The sequence below is a fragment of the Dermacentor andersoni genome, chromosome 4, assembly GCF_023375885.2.
Source record: "Dermacentor andersoni chromosome 4, qqDerAnde1_hic_scaffold, whole genome shotgun sequence".
NCBI lineage: Eukaryota > Metazoa > Arthropoda > Arachnida > Ixodida > Ixodidae > Dermacentor > Dermacentor andersoni.
This window is the reverse complement of record NC_092817.1, coordinates 386,077-399,868: the sequence shown is the minus strand read 5'-3', so window position 1 is coordinate 399,868 and position 13,792 is coordinate 386,077. Positions and strand designations below refer to the sequence as shown.

Below are 13,792 nucleotides of genomic sequence, written 5' to 3'. Positions count from 1 at the left end.
TACACCCATAGATATGCATAGGCACCAGCTGGTGCCTTTCGTTGGGATCGAATTAACCGAAAAAATTAATTAATCTGAGTTCAAATAATGGAAGTCAACTGTCATATAGCTGATGGACTATTTAGACTCAGCAGGGAATGCCAGAAATACCGAATAATCGGGAGTCGAAGGAAATGAATTCGAAAAATGAATGAAATGAATTCACCAGAGCTAAACAAAAGGAAAGGAAGAAATTAGAAATATAAATAAGTAGTATATTTTTCAAGTGGCCAAGACAGCTTGTGAAGGTGATATGTACATGTTTGCATGTGACTACATCAATATGCACCTTTTCTTTGTTGAAAATTACTTGCATGCTACAATCTAGTGTGAAACCTAAAGCTGCATTAGCTCTAACCATCAGAGCCATTGACAAGCATCATCACCATTGACAGAATCACTTTGATTGTGAAAGCTTATTCGAAAGAAAAGTTAAATGTGCTAAGCTAGTGGCAACACATCGTGTGCTTTCGGTGTGTGAGAGCTTGGCATTGCACGTTGAACTGGCCTAGTCTACGTGTGGGCACTATCTCGTTTGCAGTGGTTGAGGAGTCATTCAAGAAATACGGAATATTGAGTGCAGCAGACACCATAGGAAGGTTGACGCATGGGACATACCGATGGCATGGAGTGACAATAATGCGCATTGAGTGCAGATAAACTTTCATTTCAGTGAAAGTAAACGCTGCAGGAAGCATGCTATATTTTTCTTCTAATAATATTGGCTGTGCATTAGGTTTGGGGGTGCATCGTTTTCTACATTGAACCTATAAAGATTTGGGTAATTTCCCTATTAGTTCAGCTCGGGAACACTCAGCCCATTAAGTCACAGACACATGTATGCAGTATTTTCCCAATTATAAGTTGCACCTTTGTATAAGTTCCGCCCCCCACTTTTGGAAGTATTTCAGAAAAAAATTGGTTTAAGTTGCACCAGTATAAGGCGCACCTATAGTTCCAACAAAACAAGAGTTACAGCCATTTTCTGTAACCATACTCCCTCCGTAGTTGGCCATGTATTTACAGCAGACAGAAATTCTGCAACTTTTACAACTTCACTGTGAACTAACTATTAAGACAAGTAAATGAAACTCGGCGTAATGATAGAGTCGTCTCTGTCAGCATAATTAAACGGCGTGTACTGTCATGGCTCGGAGTAGCGTTTAGGCCAGGAATCTGCGCAGAACATTGATGAGTATGTCCAGTAGTAGGAATGAAAGAAAAGGGTTTTTACAGCGAAGCTGTATATAGCTACCCTCCGGTGGTGGTCAATGCCCACCTATCTATGTGTCACATCGACTTGAAAAAATATTTGTCTCCAGTTTCTTGCAAATGCTCTGTAGCTCTCAATCTAACGTAGATATCTTGGAGACAATCATACTGAAATTGGCTGCTAAGATGACTCTATCATTATGCCGAGTTTCATTTACTTGTCTTAAATAGTTCACAGTGAAATTGTGAACGTTACAGAATTCCCATCTGCTGTCAATACATGGCCAACTATGGAGGGAGTATGGTTACAGAAAATGGCTGTCACTCTTGTTTTGTTGAAACTATCCCAAAACGAATCATACTGACGCTAAGATGACTCTATCATTACACTGAGTTTCATTTACTTGTCATAATTAGTTAGCTCACAGTGCAGTTGTAAACATTACAGAATTCCCGTCAATACATATGGCCATGTACAGAAGGAGTATGGTTACAGAAAATGGGTGTAACTCTTGTTTTACCAAAACTATTTCAAACCAAATTATATGACAATTAGCTGCTAAGACGACTCTAACATTACACTGAGCTTCATCTGCTTTTCATAATTACGTAGTTCAAAGTGAAGTTGTACATATAGTGGAATTCTCGTCTGCCATGTGGCGGTAGTTACACACATCACTACTTCATAAAGGAATAAGAATAAATCATTTTACAGTCAAAAGATGTATTAGTTGTCTGTGTCCTTCAATAATAATAATAATAATAATAATAATAATAATAATAATAATAATAATAATAATACCTGTACTATATACATAGATGCGTCAATTGAAATAAAACAAACCACAGCTTTGCTGCTCGTCCTTCACAGGGCTGATGAATTTTTCTTTACATTATTTACACTGGCTTCAAATACGAAACCTACTCCATGTAGGAGCATATTAAACAACTGAGCTCACATTAGGACACGTCAGCACACCTCTCATTGCACCAAAAGCCTCCGCTTTTTAGAACAGTTGTCTTCCCTATGAGAATAGACTAGAGAATCTGATGACTATATCTCGGCCAATCACATTCATCGAATTGGTCACAAAAGCCCTCCCATGATGTCGCACCATTTTGCCGGACTAAACCTCCTTCTGCCTTCACCTTCACCCCTGCATATGGCACAAGCACACAGCAATCTGGAAAACCGAGGTCGACATTGTTCTCACGGTATCCTTTCACGTTGGCTTCTTTCATCAATTAGTTCAGCCTGTCGGGGTAATGTTCAGACAGAGTGATCTTCACGGTAGTTGTCACCTTGAAGTGAGGTTGTCCATATATGTAATAACTAGAGGGGAGCAAATATTCGGTAAATTTGATTGCTCTAGAGATCCGCGCAGTGCCACATGTCACTTGCGCTATGGTTTCCCTCATGCTCGATGCCGCATAAACAAGCGCTTCGTTGCTCTCAGCGAACACGTCGCAGACAGGCCACCCCGGCAGATGTGGTCACAGAATTTATCTCTGCGAGCGATTCTGCCTTACTGCATGTGCTCCCCGATGTTGGCCCAATACAAGGATCACATGGCACTGCGTCAGGCGGGGCTGGCGCTGTTGATGCAAGGTTTGTCGAAGTTGACAGGACTAATCAAAACAATAACACAGTGCCGAAAGAGAGAACAGCAACAAAAGCAGCCTGTATTTTGGAAAGAGCGAAAGCATGTGTGAAGGCACGTAGATCATATTAGATACGCAGTGACAAACTTAACATTTCTTAAATAGCCATCTATCTACACCGTACGCATGATCTCAGGACCGATCAATGAGCCAACTGTACACACATATTATAGCGGCAAGCACTTTGCAATGACTGGCAGCTTGTTATCACATCTGCCAGCGGCGACTTTTTGTCACGGCTACACATCATGGGGCATTAGGCCTAATTGGTGCTATTTCATCTGGTGTCGGCAACTTGCGGTTTGGTGCCTGTTCAGTGCATGCAGATCCACATATTTGGAGCATAGTACGCTCTGAAAGCTGACAAACCACCTCACAAATGAAAGTGAGTGTATGGGATGGTCACAAAGTTTCTCACAGCTGCCATCCTAATTGCAACGCACCAATACTCATGGTGGCCTCATTCCTAACGCCATTTGTTAAGGCACATTGCTCTCTTTTTATAACTTTGAGCAACTCTTCACAAGATTAGCTTTGGATTTACACGATGGGTGCGAAAGTGTCATGTGACTGTAGTGTGTTGATCAACCCGATTGCCTACATTTGCATGGACGATGAATAGACTGGGGAGGGGGGAGGGGTGATGCTTTGCACGAAACTTACTGTGACCCTGCCGGTTTCAGAATAATTGACAAGTGGCAAATCATGCTGAACCTAACATTTAAAAGGTACCTTTTCACCATCTGCACTGACTGTCGTGACACTCAAAGTGCCAGTGATGGTATGTGTGGAGCAGTGATTGAGTCACATAATGCGTGGTCTTATAAGAAGCCAACAAACACGGACACGAAGGACAACATAGGGGAGGTTGTGGGTTCGGTTCCCACCTGTGGCAGGTTGTTTTTTCATCCACTTTAATTTCCATTAATTTATCGTTTCTTTATTTCATTTGTTAAGCACAAGTAATTTCCCCTATGTTGTCCTTGGTGTCAGTGTTTGTTGGCTTCTTATATGACTAATAAAAATCAGGCCCCTCGGTTAACCCCCTTTCTTCTCGTTGAATGCGTGGTCTGTGCTTTCATCTCTCATGCCATTTGGCCTTACGATAACCCGCCTTCCATATGGCATGTTCCATTTGTTGTAATTCAGCTAGCTGGCTTATTGTATATAGAAGGCGCAATAAATGCCTCTTCGGGTGTTTCGACCGCTGTGTTGTCATTCTGTCATTCCTTTCTTCCAAAAGTATGCTTGGAACCTCACTATGTTAATTATGCAGACTTAAAGCATTACTGTATGTACTGCTTAAACTGTTCCGGTATTAATTTAGAATGTCTACTTTCCAGGTGCTTGAACTAGATTATTGCAGTTGGGTCTAAATTTGGTTCAGTATATCAGGAGCTTATTATTTTATTTTGTAAACAGTTGGCAGAGAAGTTATTCATATTTAGGCAGGAGGGCCTCGCAATTCTCTAAAGAATAAATTTATTTCTTGAGTGGGTCAAGAGGCTCAGCTGCATCGGCTGCAACACCACAAATTTGGCACCTCGGTAACAAGGGGCACATTGAATTGAGATTGAAGTTCTCAATCACAATTGTCTCCCTCCTGTAGTTTGTGCAAATGAGCCTATTGTGATTGAGAAATGTGATCCCGATTGCACTCTTTCATGATCTAAAATGCCTGTGTAACTAGGGCATGAGACAGCCTGTACAGCAGGAAAATAATGCAGTATTTATCTTGCTGCTATTTTGAAGCAGTCTCATGCAACACAATATAAAGTATTGCTCAGAGACAAGGCAATAAGACAAACCTTTGCATGTCGACAAATGCATAATCTCAAATAGTATGCAGCCTCCCTGAATGCATGAATGGAATAGTCATGCAAACAACCAGAAGGTGCTCAGTGTTAGCTGACCATTCATAATAAAATGTTGAAGTGCCATCCTGCAGTAATGAACTGAAAGGACACAGAGAGCATGGTCCATTGAGAAATGACTGTACATTATAAATCAATAGAATATTAGCAATTTGTAGACAAGTGGTGATAAAAATGGCACTGATGGCATTGCAAAACCCTGCCAGTTTGTGGTATCTAACAAGTGACAAGTGTCAGCTAACATCCAAAATAGGCACTAGTAAAACGCACTACGACATTAATTCAATCTTGGAATTGGGCCAATAGGATTGATAAAGTTATCCAAGAGGGTATATTGAAGAGGTAGAAAAAATATCTGCACACATTGCTGTTATTTATGTGGCTGCATTTACACAATTGTTGCAGCAAAGTTCAGAAAGCACAGCATGTAGTGCAAGACAGAATAATAAGTTTTTCACACCAGTGGAATTAATGACATGGGCACTTTTTTTTCTTTTGACAGTGCATTGGCATTGGCTTTGGCTTAGGCTTACCTGGTGGTAGCTCATAAATATCGAAGAGACATGAAATTTTTTGCTGTAATGTGTCTGGATGCAATGATGAAATGGCAGTTGCGTGCCGCAGGGTCGCTGAGGCACGTGCAGGCCACACCACGCCTGTGCCTTCGAAGCAGCAGCAGCAGGTGGAGCCCAGCATTGACTTTGAGCTGGACATTAAGGTGTTCTTCAACAGTGGCAAGTGTGTGCTGCACACCAGGGACCATGAGGAGGAGACCATCAAAATGTGAGCAGTTGGAGGTTATACCTGTAGGTTTCCAGGTTTCCATGCTGGTTACTTGTAGAGACAAGAATGATTCAGTATCAGTAATTTCATAAGGGAAAGACCCACAAAAAGGCTTAGTTTATCTTATATGTGAAATAGAGTATGTAACACACTTCAGTATAGCTAGGTACCTTCTGTAAGTTAATGCCCGCAGACTGAATATAACCGAGTGTGTTTACTTGCAATATCAGTGTAGCAAACTTTTCCTGCTGCTGTCAGTGTTGAGCAAAGGGTCAGTTGGGAAACTGCGTGGGTTCATCACAGCACTGACGCAGCCCCTGGCTGACACCTAAAAATTGGTGAGACTGTGACTGAGGTGCATTTCGCTTCTGCGATTTGTGGTGTCACACGCGTTGTCTGCTTTTACTAGCATTTGCCTTGCATTGACTAGCATAGCCTTTTGGGAGCATATCAGCTCGACAGGAGAAGCCACAGAATACCAGGAAACAAGTTTTGCCACGATGCTATTGCTTGAGTCGATGAGCTTCTTGTCAACGGACTAGTATGTAAAGAGACAGGGTTCTATGCACCATATCAATACTACATAAAAAGAGCGCAGTGCTTGCTGTGCGGCTATTGCTGAATAGGCGCATACTTGGCAGTTGAGGTGCCTATCAGGGGACACATTTTGATGCTGCCGTTTGAGTAAGAAACACTGTCTCTACATATTGTTACTGTGGGGTTCTCCTCCGTGCTCTTGGGACAAAGGAACGACAACACAGTAGTGCAAACAATCGCAAGGGCATTTATTGCACCTTTCATAGATCAATGCCTGCTAGCCGAGTTGCTATCCACAAAACATGCCGATGGGCGCGACAAATCTAGAAGTCCGACTCACCGCGACCGGATAGCGAGCGAATATGTTCGCCCCATGCTGGATCCCAACGCCTGGTCGTTCGCACGTACAGTCACGCAAACGGTGGTGCGTTCAAAGGCAGGCCACGCGAGGCGGTCTCGCAGAAGCATGGGTCGGCGCGCGCGCACAAGACGTCCACGCTGTTCGCCGACCCGCCGGGAAAAAGCAAGCGCCTTGTCTCTCCGCGCCCAAGTGACCCCGCCTGTCGGCGGCGTTAGCAGCGCCACACTTGCGCCATCTCTCGTACTGCACCTCAACCACTCCGACCGCCGCGGGCGCCAGGCTACGCAAGCCGTGCGGGAAAACCAACATATCAGGGGACGCGTGAGAGTCGCGCATCCCCACATCCCCCCAACCTTAAATCACTTCTTATTCCGGCAAAACATGTGACACGGTCTAACATCAATGCGTGCTTCGCAAACAAGATAGTACATGCAACAGTGGCCACGCTGAGGAAATGTCCACACGCTGTCCACGGCATGCGAGCCGACATTGTCCTTGGGTACAGCGCTGGCGTCCGCTGGTCACAGCAGCGGCTTTGCAGACTCGACGGCACGATTCCAGGCCAGGACTCCGGAAACGGCGACGCAGTAGTCGGAATGAGCAAGCGTCGCTCGCGCCGACGCGCTTTGCTGGCGAGCTGCGGTAGCTGTCGGTGATCGCCGGCTCTTTTCTCCACCGCCGAGGGTTGCGACCTGGATACAGGCGGCCGCCGAAGTCGCTGCGCTGAACTGGCCACAGCATCACCATCGCCCGGGTTGGCTCGATCGTAGTCCGGGGCATCAGCGCAGACGATGTGCAGGTGACAGCAAACCAGGGGTGACTCCGCTCACGCTGCGTACACTCAACGCACTCGGCAAACACTACAGTAGTGCAAGGGAGAGGAAGTCTGCATGCGCATCGCCCACGTGGTACGATGTTCAACTCGGCTAGCAAAAGATCGGGCAGCTACTCAGATGCTAAGTTCATGTGAACGAAGCTCGCTTCCTTGAGTCGAATGAGTAGTTTCAATTCGTGCGAGGCTAAATAGAATGAGGGAAGCAAATTGCAACACCTCAACGCCAAGGTCCACCAGGTTGTGTCCCTCCACGTGCAACAGGCAGCTTCGTAAAGCCTTAGGCCTACAGCGTCGCTACCCTGACAACAACCGGCATCCAAAAACAACACCCAAAATGAGCGCAATACAGGCAGCCGCGAAGAGATGTCAGCTCTGTGAGGTGGTCCTACTCCGCTCGGTGCACACAGCATCCGAGTTGACGGCGCCCACCGTCCCAGATGGTGTCGGAGCCTCCGGTGCCAGGCCGCAATACCAGTCAGACTGTAGCGGCACCCGTGGCCCGCGGCCACCCGGCTCCCAGAGCCGCAACTTCATCCGAGTCAAAGAGATAGAAAAAGCTATTTACATAAGAAATTCGGACCACCCATGAGGCTTCCGTACTCACTCGCTTCAGGCTTGGCAAGTCTTCACGGGCGCTAAGCCTCGCTCTCCCAGGATGCAGACCACGTGGCTCTCGTACCGACGAATGTCATTAAAAAAAAAAAAACTTGCGAGAAGGTTTAGCATGTTGACATGTCCAAACACACTACAGCCACCGTCGCCTCGCTCAAGAAAGCGTGTCGCCAACGCTAGCGATCAAAATCCACGCTAGCCCTACGCTTCGGTTCAAAGGTCTCGAACGAAGCAAAACTGTTAGATCTATCGTCCGATGCCCCAAGAGCCCCACGTTGGGCAGCCAGATGTGGGGTTCTCCTCCGTGCTCTTGGGACAAAGGAACGACAACACAGTAGTGCAAACAATCGCAAGGGCATTTATTGCACCTTTCATAGATCAATGCCTGCTAGCCGAGTTGCTATCCACAAAACATGCCAATGGGTGTGCGACAAATCTAGAAGTCCGACTCACCGCAACCGGATAGCGAGCGAATATGCTCGCCCGATGCTGGATCCTAACGCCTGGTCGTTCGCGCGTACAGTCACGCGAACGGTGGCACGTTCGAAGGCAGGCCACGCGAGGCGGTCTCGCAGAAGCATGGGTCGGGGCGCGTGCGCGGGACGTCCACGCTGTTCGCCGACCCGCCGGGAAAAAGCAAGCGCCTTGTCTCTCCACTACCCCGCCTGTCGGCGGCGTTAGCAGCACAACACTCGCGCCATCTCTCGTACTGCGCCTCAACCAGTCCGACCGCCGCGGGCGCCAGGCCACGCGAGCCGTGCGGGAAAACCAACATATCAGGGGACGCGTGAGAGTCGCGCATCCCCACATTACGTAGGAAGACGCAGACAAAAAGCTATATACAAGTATATTTACAAGAAAATACGCCGCACTTGGCCAAGCGGCAACAGCCCGCGCTAGCCTCTAATCGTCATCATCGTCTTCACACTGCTCGCCTCTTCGTCATCGCAAATACCGTTCTTTAGCACTACCCCCGGCGGCGAAAGCGCCGTCCCGGAGCTATTAAAGGTCGGACTCAGAAGCAGTGTAGTAGGCCTTGAGCCTACTGACGTACACGACATCACTAGATGCAAGAGGAGAGGACGAGGTTGAACCCACAGGAGCAATTTCGTACATCACAGGCGTCACCTGGCGCAGCACACGGTAGGGCCCTGTGTATCTCGAAAGGAGCTTCTCTGAAAGTCCGACGTGATGAGAGGGTTACCACAGGAGCATGACCACACCAGGCGAAAACTGTACGTCACGATGGCGGGAATTGTACTGACACTGCTGAGTGGTTTGTGAGGCCGTCAGTCGAGCACGGACAAGCTGGCATGCATGGTCGGCGAGGGCGATGGCGTCACGCGCATACTTGCTTGTTGAGATCGCAGCAGGAGGAAGGGCCGTGTCTAGGGGCAAGTTCGGTTCGCGATCGTAGCGAAACCAGGCCAATAGAAGCGGCGGCGGACGCGGTCGTACATGCGGGTTACCCCAAGATGTCCTGCAGTGGGTGCGTCATGCATCTGAAAGAGCACAGTCTGTCGTAGATGTTTTGGCACGACAAGAAGATCAGAGCAGTCAGGGAAGAAGTTCCTTCGGTACAGAATGCCGCCCTGTAGGACATATCGGCGAACGGATGTGTCGGTAGGTGTAGAGCGCAGACGCTCGATGAGTGCTCGCAGCGATAGGTCTCGGTACTGCTCATCGGCGATGTTAGTGAAGGCAGACACGGAGAAAATGCCGTTGGCAGTTCTACTGTCGGCGGCGTCAGGCTCGTCGACCGGGTAGCGAGACAGGCAGTCAGCGTCCTTGTGTAGTCGGCCAGATTTATAGATGACAGAATACGAATATTCCTGGAGGCATAAGGCCCAGCGACCAGGTCTTCCTGTAAGATTTTTCAGTGAGCATAACCAGCAAAGCGTGTGATGGTCTTTGACAACGGAAAAGGGTCGGCCATATAAGTATGGGCGGAATTTTGCAACCGCCCAAACTAGGGCCAGACACTCACGCTCGGTGATGCAATAGTTGTGCTCCACGGGTGAGAGGAGCGTGCTGGTATAAGCGATAACACAGTCATGGCCGCGCTGTTGTTGTGCCAGTACTGCGCCAATTCCGTGACCGCTGGCATCAGTACGGACTTCAGTAGGCACAGAAGGATCGAAATGGGCCAGAACGGGAGGCGTTGTGAGAAGGTCGATTAGATGCGAGAATGCAGAGGCCTCGTTATCGCCCCACTGGAAAGGGGGTCTTTTTTCAAAAGTTCGGTTAGTGGTCGCGCTATGGTGGCGAAATTTTTCACGAAACTGCAGAAGTACGAAGAAAGGCCGATGAAGCTGCGCACATCCTTGACACACTTCAGAACAGGGAAGTGCGTAACAGCGTGAATCTTGCCTGGGTCCGGTTGCACTCTGTTCACGTCAACGAGATGTCCAAGGACGGTAATCTGGCGACGGCCGAATTGGCACTTCGATGCATTGAGTTGCTGACCGGCTCGACGAAAAACGTCCAGGACTGCTGAGAGGCGCTCGAGGTGCGTAGCGAACGTTGTGGAGAATACTATAATGTGGTCCAAGTAGCACAAGCACATGGACCATTTTAAACAGTGATGAAGGGAGTCCATCACGCGTTCAAAAGTGGCAGTAGCATTACATAGGCGGAACGGCATCACTTTGAATTGATAAAGACCGTCGGGTGTTACAAAAGCAGTCTTCTCGCAGTCAAGATCGTCCACGGCAATCTGCCAGTAGCCGGAGCGAAGGTCAATAGAGGAGAAATAGCGTGCACTGTGGAGACAGTCAAGGGCGTCATCAATCCAAGGTAGGGGATACACGTCCTTTTTGGTAACCCTGTTTAGGTGCCGATAATCCATGCAAAAGTGCCATGAGCCATCCTTCTTTTTGACCAGTACAACAGGTAACGCCCATGGATTACATGACGGTTCAATAATGTTCTTGGCAAGCATTTTGCGAACTTCGGCGTGAATAACTTGACGCTCAGCCGGTGACACATGATACGGGCGGCGATGAATAGGAGGGGCATCGCCGGTATTAATGTGATGTTTAACAGCTGTAGTTTGGGCCAAAGGACAATCGTTAAAGTAAAAAATATCGTAGTAGGAAAACAGAACACGGTAGAGCTCACGAGCGTGCTCGGATGGCATGTCGGGCGCAATCATTTTTTGTAAGTCGGCGATGGTACAAGTTGCCGACTGCGATGGTAGAGGAGGATCGGCTGAATTGTCGTCTATTGCAATAGATGCTACTGAGTGATCCTCGAATGAACAAAGCTGGGCCAGAGACATCCCGCGTGGCAGCACTTGTGTCGTCAAGCCAAAATTGGCCACTGGCAGGCAGGTGCAATTCGCCGTAATAGATAAAACTATATGAGGTACTGTGATCCTGTGAGTAAAGAGGACGTCTTGCATAGGAGCCGCGATGTAGTGACCGTCGGGGACTGGTGGGGATGACACTAAGTCAACGTGAGTCAATACCGAAGGTGGCAAGCGAACGAAGTCGATGGAACTGAGGCGACTGGGGTGTGGTTCAGCATGATCCAGAACAGGCAGGTCAAGGCAGAGAGTGCTGGTGGAACAATTGATGAGAGCAGAATGTGCGGAGAGGAAGTCTAAGCCAAGGATGATGTCGTAGAGACAGTGGGCGATGACTGTGAATAGCATGATAGTGGAGCGATCGGCGAAGGAGACGCGGGCAGCACACATACCAATTACAGGGGCTGTTCCGCCATTGGCGACACGGACAACAGGCATCGTGGCGGGCGTGATTATTTTCTTGAGCCAGTTACAAAAATCAGCGCTCACAGATGACAAATTCGCCCCAGTGCCTATAAGAACAGACACAGAAACAGAAACACCGTCGACTTGCACGTCAAGAAGGTTCAGATGAGTGGGCAACGTCAGTAGAGGATTTGGTGGCGTAGGGAACAATGCAGCGTCACCTCGAGGCACTGCATCGTCTAGTTTTCTGGCTGTGAGCGGCGTCCGAAGGGAGTTGGTGAATAGGAGCGACGGGGCTGGGGAGAGCGAGATTGTCGACGTTGGTGCGAAGGAGAACGAGAATAGGGGCAGTTCAGCGTTGGAGAATCAGTGGCGGCATTATCGGAGCGTGCGGCATAGGGATGAGTAGGGCCACCTGGGGGGCGAGAGTAGGCAGTATAAGTAGATCGGGTTGGGGAACCCCAGCGACTGCGACAGTGCCCAGTAATGTGCCCGATTCGATGGTAGTGAAAACAAATGGGCTTGTCGTCAGCAGTGCGCCATTCAGATGGGTTGCGGAAACGTGGTGGGTAAGAAGATGCGGAACGGGGCGGAATCGAAGAAGCCGGGCGGGTATCAGGGCGATGGGCCGAGCAGATGGTGTGGAGAGCCATGTTTTCGAACTCCTGGCGGACAACTGCCTGGATCAGGGAAACCGTGACTGCAGCTGCGTGGGTGGGGCTGGAGTTGAAGCAGCCGGATAGGCAGACTCGATCTCACGCCGGACGATCCTGGTAGCATCGCCAGTGTTGTTGGGACGAGGAGCGTCGGCACAGGAAGATGTCACTGGGGTGTTGGGCAGACGGGCAAACTGCTGGTCAATACGTCGGCTTTTAGCGAGTTCCAGGTGGCGGCACTCTTTGATAACTGCACCCACCGTCGCCACGTTGTTGAAAACGAGCAAGTTGAAGGCGTCATCGGCAATGCCTTTGTGGATGTGGGAAACCTTGTTTGACTCAGTCATGTGTGCGTCAACTTTGCGGCACAGAGCCAAGACGTCCTGAATCTACGTGACATAGGGCTCTGTTGACGTCTGCACACAGCCGGAAAGTGCCTTCTGCGCAGTAAGTTGGTGACCGTAGGAGTTGCCGAATAAATCTCGGAGCTTTTGCTTAAGCGAATCTCAACTGGTGAGCTCATCTTCGTGCATCCGAAACCAAACTCGAGGTGTGCCACCGAGGTAAAAGACTACGTTGGCGAGCATGATAGTAGGGTCCCACTAGTTATTGCGGCTGACGTGTCCGTACAGGCTGATCCAGTCGTCAACATCTTCCCCATCTTTGCCCGAGAATACACCAGGATCACAGGGAGCGGGAAGAGTGATATAGGTCGTCGAAGTGGCAGCAGGTGTCGGAGCCGGCGGCGTTGAGTTGTCGTCGCCGGGAGCCATGAAGGAAGGCTTGACGTACCGTTCACTGCAAAGCTCCGTGACGAGGTACAGGGAACGTCCACCTCTACCAGATATGTTACGTAGGAAGACGCAGACGAAAAGCTATATACAAGTATATTTACAAGAAAATACGCCGCACTTGGCCAAGAGGCAACAGCCCGCACCAGCCTCTAATTGTCGTCGTCGTCTTCACACTGCTCGCCTCTTCATCATCACATATACTGTTCCATAGCAATATAATGTGTGCCAACCATGTCTACCATTGCAAGTGGCCTTCCACCTGAGTGAGCTGGAGAAGAAATGCCAGAGGCAATGGCTTAAAGATATCCTGTTGTGTAAGATACATTCAACATTGCTCGTGTGACGAAGAAGATCAGCAGGCTCAAAAGCCCCATTGCCATCGCGTGGCTCATACCCAGTTCTCTCTCCGGTTGCGCTCTACCTGCTGATGCTGCGTTTGTTTGTTTGTGCTGTTCTATAACCCGAATATACCCCCTTTACAATTGGTGGAGGTGCAGGGTACACCACGGTGGTCACCGGGGCAGTGGATTTTGGTTGTGGTGGTCCTTCTTCCGGCATAATGAAGACGGGCTGCAGTGTCCGATTGCGAAGTTCCAGATTTCCAGTTGTACCCCGCAGTGGGGTACAACACTCTGTAACCTCTGTAACCACGTTGACGTCACAATGGCTGATTCCAAGAAGATCCGCCATATCTTAAAAGGAATTAAAGATGCCG

General features: G+C 48.7%; 1 protein-coding gene across 6 annotated transcripts in view; it reads left to right on the top strand.

Annotated features, from left to right (window-relative positions):
- The window catches only part of tweek (transmembrane protein KIAA1109 homolog tweek), a 647,796-nt gene that overhangs the window by 497,686 nt on the left and 136,318 nt on the right, over nt 1–13,792 (top strand). For all 6 annotated transcript variants that reach the window (XR_008613545.1, XR_008613544.1, XM_050182732.3 and 3 more), the window contains exon 48: nt 5,412–5,570. Coding sequence is in view for 4 of the 6 variants with exons in the window: in XM_050182732.3 (XP_050038689.2) it covers nt 5,412–5,570 (159 nt within the window). In the remaining 2 variants the exon portion in view is untranslated. The remainder of the gene's footprint in view (nt 1–5,411; nt 5,571–13,792) is intronic.